This window comes from Penaeus monodon, chromosome 18 (assembly GCF_015228065.2).
Source record: "Penaeus monodon isolate SGIC_2016 chromosome 18, NSTDA_Pmon_1, whole genome shotgun sequence".
Classification (NCBI taxonomy): domain Eukaryota; kingdom Metazoa; phylum Arthropoda; class Malacostraca; order Decapoda; family Penaeidae; genus Penaeus; species Penaeus monodon.
This window is the reverse complement of record NC_051403.1, coordinates 13,538,392-13,545,891: the sequence shown is the minus strand read 5'-3', so window position 1 is coordinate 13,545,891 and position 7,500 is coordinate 13,538,392. Positions and strand designations below refer to the sequence as shown.

The 7,500-nt window shown below is 46.6% G+C and overlaps 1 protein-coding gene across 1 annotated transcript in view; it reads left to right on the top strand.

The window, feature by feature from the left end:
* Nucleotides 1-7,500, top strand: part of LOC119584628 (rho GTPase-activating protein 29-like) — a 144,562-nt gene that overhangs the window by 123,018 nt on the left and 14,044 nt on the right. The window contains 1 exon segment of the mRNA XM_037933310.1: nucleotides 1,314-1,391. Coding sequence (XP_037789238.1) covers nucleotides 1,314-1,391 — 78 coding nt within the window.

The following is a 7,500-nucleotide window of genomic DNA, read 5'->3' as shown; positions in this document are numbered from 1 at the left end:
GGGAGGGGGGAGGTGAAGTGTTAGGAGGGTGGGGTGTTTAAGGGGGGAAGGGTAGGGGGAAGGTGAGGTGAAAGGAGAAGGTTAGAGAAGGTGAGGAAAGTTTGGTATGGGATAGAGGAGGTTGAGGTAGCGAGGACAGAAGGAGGGGCGCAGGAGAAGAGAAGAGGGGGATAGGAAGAGAAGGAGGAGGAGGAGCGCAGGAAAAGAGAAGAGAGACAGGGGAGAATAGATAGGGGGAGGGACGGGAAGAAAAAAAAAGAAGGGAGGACAGATTGAGGAGGAAGGAGGGATGGAGGAAAGAGAGAGGAAAGAGGCAGAGAAAGGAGGTGGAGAGAGGTACGAAAAAGTGATAGAGGAAAGGCGAAGGAAGGAAGGAAAGAGGAGGCGAAGATAGGAGTAGGTAGGGGGAAGTGAAAGAGGTTAGTGAAGAAGGAGTATGATAAAAATAGAGAGAAAAAAGAAAAGGCAACGAAGCGACGTGAATAGAAGGGAATGAGGATTGGGAATATGAGAATTTAAACAAATTAACAGCAGAAAATTGAAAGAGAGAAAGAAGAAAATGGATTAGGGTATAAACAATGATAATGAATTAAATAATAATGATTGTTATAAGAATATCTAAAATGTTAATGATAGTCATGATAATGCCTATGATGATAGTAATATTAATGATAATGATAATGACACTGATAATAATAATAATGATGATAATGGTACCGATCATAATGTTACTGATAATAATAATGTTATCTATAGTAATAATGATGATGATAATGATAATAAAGACAATGATGATAAAGATAATAACGATAATGATGATAAAGATAATAACGATAATGATGATAATGACAATGATAATGATAATATTGATAATAATAACGGTAATAATGATATAATGATTATAACAATAACGTTAATGTTAATAATAGTAATAACAATAATGTGATGATTATGATGATAGCAATGACGATGTCAATTACAATAATGGTAATGATAATGATAAATGATGATGCTGAGGAGGAAGAGACAGGGACAATAACAATAATAATAACAATAATAATAGTAATAATAATGATAATAAATAACGATACAACTAAGAATAAGAATCAGACCAAGAACAGGAATAAAACAGTCGAAAAGGGAAACAGCAGAAGAGAAAGAGTGGCACAGAGGCAGGAAGATCAATTATTCAGAGGACAAAAAAAAAAAAAAAAAAAGTTAGGGGATAAAGAAAGGAAAGAACAGAAAACAAAATAACACTCGACGAAAGAGGTTGAAACTTGAGGTGAAAACGAGTCAAGGATTGTTCTGAGATCGAGGGTGAAGGGTTCAAGGGTGAGGGTGAAGGGTTCAAGGGTGAGGGTGAAGGGTTCAAGGGTGAAGGTTCAAGGGTGAGGGTGAAGGGTCAAGGGTGAGGGTGAAGGGTTCAAGGGTGAAGGGTTCAAGGGTGAGGGTGAAGGTTCAAGGGTGAGGGGAAGGTTCATGGGTGAGGGGAAGGGTTCAAGGGTGAGGGTGAAGGGTTCAAGGGTGAGGGTGAAGGGTTCAAGGGTGAGGGTGAAGGGTTCAAGGGTGAGGGTGAAGGTTCAAGGGTGAGGGTGAAGGGTTCAAGGGTGAGGGTGAAGGGTTCAAGGGTGAGGGTGAAGGGTTCAAGGGTGAGGGTGAAGGGTTCAAGGGTGAGGGTGAAGGGTTCAAGGGTGAGGGTGAAGGGTTCAAGGGTGAGGGTGAAGGGTTCAAGGGTGAGGGTGAAGGGTTCAAGGGTGAGGGTGAAGGGTTCAAGGGTGAGGGTAGGGTGAAAAGTTCAAGGGTGAGGGTGAAGGGTTCAAGGGTGAGGGTAGGGTGAAAAGTTCAAGGGTGAGGGTAGGGCGAAGAATTGAAGGGTGAGGGCAGGGTGAAAGGTTCAAGGGTGAGGGCAGGGTGAAGGGTCCAAGGGTGAGGGTGAGTTTAGAGTGAAATCTTTTAAGGGTGAGATCAATGTGGAGTGTACAAGGGTGAGAAATATAAAAGTGCGGTTAATGCGCGACTCTTTGAGGGTGACGTTCGTGTCGGATCTTCAAGAGTGAGGTTAGTGTGGGATCTCGAAGGATGAGTGCAGGGTGAGATCTAACTAAGGGTGAGGTCAGTGTAGGATCTCGAAGCGTTAAAACAGGATGAGGTCTTTGGAGAGTGAAGTCATTGTGGTATCTCCAAGGGTGAGGGAAGGGTGAGGTCAGCGTGGGATCTCCAAGGATGAGATCTTTTAAGGGTGAGGTCAGTGTATCATCTTCAAGGTTGAGGTCAGTGTATCATCTTCAAGGGTGAGGTCAGTGTATCATCTTCAAGGGTGAGGTCAGTGTATCATCTTCAAGGGTGAGGTCAGTGTATTATCTTCTAGGGTGAGGTCAGTGTATTATCTTCAAGGGTGAGGTCAGTGTATTATCTTCTAGGGTGAGGTCAGTGTATTATCTTCAAGGTTGAGGTCAGTGTATCATCTTCAAGGGGGTCAGTGTATCATCTTCAAGGGTGAGGTCAGTGTATTATCTTCAAGGGGGTGAGGTCAGTGTATTATCTTCTAGGGTGAGGTCAGTGTATTATCTTCAAGGGTGAGGTCAGTGTATCATCTTCAAGGGTGAGGTCAGTGTATCATCTTCAAGGGTGAGGTCAGTGTATCATCTTCAAGGGTGAGGTCAGTGTATCATCTTCAAGGGTGAGGTCAGTGTATCATCTTCAAGGGTGATGTCAGTGTATCATCTTCAAGGGTGAGGTCAGTGTATCATCTTCAAGGGTGAGGTCAATGTATTATCTTCAAGGGTGATGTCAGTGTATCATCTTCAAGGGTGAGGTCAGTGTATTATCTTCAAGGGTGATGTCAGTGTATCATCTTCAAGGGTGAGGTCAGTGTATTATCTTCAAGGGTGAGGTCAGTGTATCATCTTCAAAGGGTGAAATCTTTTAAGGGTGAGTCCAGCGTGGGATTTCCAAGGGTGAAAACAGAATGAGACCATTTATCGACAGAGTTACAGGGCGACTGAGATCAAAGTGAGGTTCTGAAGGCTGAGATCAGAGTGAAATACTAAGCAAGCAAACACCCTTAGATATTAACCACCCCCCTCCCCCTCCCTTTAATTTTCCTTTACCAAACGGAACCATGATGGAAATTGACAGGACTTAGCCTTCATCCCAAACCCAGTGAGTTGAAGGAAAATCGCTTAATTGGCCGAGCGGACGGTAGAATTTCATACAGTTTATGTAAATTTGTCCGCGCTAACTTTTCATACTTGTAATGAGCAAAATCAACGGGGCGAAAGGTCAGAGAGCGCGGGTTAACAATTTATATTTCTAATGGGGGTGAAGTGATATGAGAAGTGAATATTTTTTCTCTTTTTTTTCTTATTGAGATTTTTTTTCACGTTTTTATATTTTTTTATGTAATATGTTTGGAGTAGAGGTCGTAGGCATTGGCGGTGTGTGTGTGTGTGTGTGTGTGTGTGTGTGTGTGTGTGTGTGTGTGTGGTGTGTGTGTGTGTGTGTGTGTGTGTGTGTGTGTGTGTTGTGTGTGCGTGTGTGTGTGTGTGTGTGTGTATGTGTGTGTGTGTGTGTGTGTGTGTGTATGTGTGTGTGTGTGTGTTTTAGCGCGTAGAGAGAGAGAGAGAGAGAGAGAGAGAGAGAGAGAGAGAGAGAGAGAGAGAGAGAGAGAGAGAGAGAGAGAGAGAAAGAAAGAAAGAAACAGAGAGAGAGAAAAACAGAGAGACAGCGAGGAGAGTTAATATGCTTGTGCGTTACATATATTTTTATCGATCAATCAGTAATTTTACATATTCATTCTGGATTTATTCAATACATGTAATCTAAGCGTACCCATTATCCCTGCATGTCTCTGAATGGCCGCTTGATCAATATCTTCCCATGAAAAAAGGCATAGGAATTGACAGTGAAGCCGCGGTGCGTCGGCCGCCCGGAGAGGCATATGCAACCAGCCCCCCCCCCCCCTGCAATGGCGCTGGACATGTCACCAAAGGATGTTTATATTCATAGGAAATTAATTTGCAGGGATGTAATTTAATTGCCCATTGAACACTTCACGTCTGGGTAATTCCGTAATATATATCGTATGCAAATTTTGCAATGATTTAGCGGGAGCTCTCCGGTCCGAGTACAAATTAGAGGGAAAAGGACGAAGCAGAGAAAAGGGGAAAGGCAGAGTTAGGATAATAAGACGGGTATCAGGGGCGCCGGCAGAAGAAGGGAAGGAATAATGAAGATAATCAGGAGAATTGGACGGAAATGGAGGGAATGATAACAGGAGGGAAGTAAATGGGAAAAATGGTAAAGAAAATGCAAGAAAGTGTAGAGGAGATATTTTTTTTTTTCAAATCTCATTTTCACTTTTATGTATATGTTAATGTAGGATACATAAATTTAAGTTGGTTATATGATTTATTACAAGCAGAATTCAGAACCTAAATTCCATAGCGATATATCCACATGCAATCAAATTAACAACGACCAGAAAAAAAAATAATAATAACATAAAGACGGAAATCACACTTACCTCATTCCCCGAGCCGTCTCCTGTTTTCTTAAGACACCATGCTACTCCTCTTCCCCCTTCTCTTCTTCTTTTTCTTCTTCCTCTTCCTCCTCCTTCTCTTCCTTTTTTTCTCCCTCCTCCTCCCCCTCCCCCTCCCCCTCTCCTCTCCTCCTCGTCCAGGCCCACGGCCCCTCTTCCTTCTTCCTCTCCTTCCTCCTCCTCCTCCCTTTCCCCTTCCCTCCTCCTCCTCCTCTCCCCTCCTCCCTCCTCATTCCTCCCTTCCTCCTCCCCTCCGGCATCTCCTCCTCAGTCCTCCTCCGGCCTTTAAAGCCCCTCCTCTCCACCGTCCACCCCCTCTCCCGACCAGAACCCAACGTCCACGCCTTAACCTCCATCCAAGCCCCGTACCTCCTTCTGTCTCTCCGAACCTCTTCCTCCCCCCCTCACGCTCCTATCCGACTTCATCGTCCTCAGGGGATTGGGGGGGTCGGGAGGTCAAGAGTCGGTGGAGAGGGTGCAGGATTCGAGGAGGGACTCGAGGGATGGAGGCGCCAGGAAGGACGCACGCCAGGACGCGCGCCGAATCTGCAAGGGGAAAAGGGGAAGGGGGAGAGGGAAGGAAGGGGAAAGGAGGGGTGAGGGAAGGAGGTGGGAGGAGGAAGGAGAAGGGAGGGAGGGAAGGAGGGGAGGGGGAAGGAGGGAAGGAGAGTTGGATGGAGAGGGAGGGAAGTGAAAGGGGCGAGGGAAAGGGAAAAAGGGAAGGAAAAAAGGGAGGTGAGGACAGGGGATAGGGGGGGAAAGGAGGAGGGAGGAGGAAGGAGGGAAGAGGAAGGAGAGAGGAGAGAAAGGGAGAGAGAGGGGGGAGGAGAGAGAGGAGGAGGAAAGAGGGGGGAGGAGAGGAGGAGGAGAAGCTATGGATGGGGAGGGAGGGGAAGAGTGATATGAAGAGGGAGAAGAGGAGAAGGAAGAGAGAGAGACGAGGGGAAGAGAGAGAGAGAAAAAAGAGAGAGAGAGAGAGAGAGAGAGAGAGAGAGAGAGAGAGAGAGAGAGAGAGAGAGAGAGAGAGAGAGAGGGGAAACACCACATCCAAGCTCCACATCCTCTTCACTTTCTCCTCATCTTCTTTCTTTCGTCTCATTTCCCCTTCCCTTCCATCTCATTGCAATCCATCCAACTCTCGTGTCACCCTTTTTTCCCCTCCTCCCGCAGCCTTCCCCCTCCCCCCCTCCCCTCGTTCCCCCACCCCTTACCCCATCCTCCACCCTCCTCCCCTGTCCCCCTTCCCTTCCCCCTTTCTCCTCCTCTCCCTGCTCCCCCCTTTCCTGCTTTCCTCCCCACTCCCCCTTTCCCCTCCCCTCCCCAATTCCCCTATCCTCTTTCTCCCTCCCCTCCCCTTTCCCTCCCCCCATCCTCTTTCCCCATCCCTCCCCGCCCCCTCCCCCCTCCCTTTTCCCCCTCCCCCATCCCCTCCCCCCCCCCATCCACCCTTTCCCTCCCTCCTCCCCCCCCCCCCGAGCTTCCGAAAAGGACTTACATGGCCTGTGACAAGAAGGGAAGTGCTAATTACTGTCTGCTGTTAATTACTTCCAGGGAACTTTTATTTTTCTGGTTCATTCATTGCGTGTGAGTTTTTTTTTCTCTCTCACTCTATTTTTTTTCTTTTTTTTAGGTATTTTCTAGATATTTTTTTTTCTTTAGCCATTTAAACTTAATTCCGAATAGGTTCGATGATTTGCATCGTCATGATTGTTCTGATTTTTTTTTTTTGTTAATTTATTTTTTTGTTTGGTAAGTGTTAATTTATATCTTCGTGATTTTTTTATTTATTCTTCATCTGTTTCGGTAACACTGATAACCTTCACCAACACGACTGTTATTCACCATTTTTTTTCTGTTTAAAATAACAAATAATAATCTAAACAAAAAAAAAATCCCCGATGATGATGCTAACGCAAGGAAAATAAACTGCAGTGAACAGCGTAGGGTAAAAACAGTCGTCTATTGACAGATATGAGGTTGATCATGTAAGCGCCGACCCGCTGTCTGTCTCGAGATCGAATCCTCTTATGAGGGATCGAGTCACAAAATGAGTCGGCAAAGCGGCTTCCCCGGCGCGCTGCGGGTCTGCCTGTGGAGGGAGGGGGGTGGGAGTGGGAGTGGGAATGAGGGGGAGGGGGGGAGGGGGAATGGGGTTGGGAATGGGAGTGAGGGGGAGTGGGGTTGAGAATAGGAATGAGGGTTAAGGGGGGAAAGGGAGGGGTAGGAATGATAAGGGGAATAGGGATGGGGTTAGGATGGGAATGGGAGAAGGAATTAGAATTGGGAAAAGGAATGAGTGAATGAGAGAGAGAGAGAGAGAGAGAGAGAGAGAGAGAGAGAGAGAGAGAGAGAGAGAGAGAGAGAGAACGAGAGAGAGAGAGAGACAGACAGACAGACAAACAGACAGAAACAGAGGCAGAAAGAAACAAAGAAAGAAAGTGAGAAAGAGAGAACGGAGGAGTGTTATAGAGAAGATTACCAAGGCATCCCGAGCACTCCGAGAGCACGTCCCCAAAGAGGAAAGTTCTTTCTCCCTTCAAGTTCCTAGCGACGTGGAGAGAACAAGGGAAGGGGAGGGAAGGGGAAGGGGAAGGGAAGGGAAAGGGGAGGGAAAGGGAGGGGAGGGGAAGGGAAGGGAAGGGAAGGGGAAGGGGAGGGGAAGGGGAAGGGAAAGGGAGAGTGAGAGGGAAAGGGAAGGGAAGGGAAGGGAAAAGGAAAGGGGAGGGAAGGGAAAGGGAGAGGGATGGGGAGGGAAAGGAAAGAGAAAAGGGAGGGGAAGGGGAAAGGAAACGAAAGGAAAAGAGAAAAGAACGGAACGGAAAGGAAAGGGAAAGGGAAATGGAAAGGAGGGAAAAGAAGGAGGTAGAAAGTAGGAAAAGGAAGGAACTGGGTGTATGTATTGAGGAAGGGAGGGGGGGGGGAGGAAGCTAAAGAATGGTCTGGGTGTTTGTCTT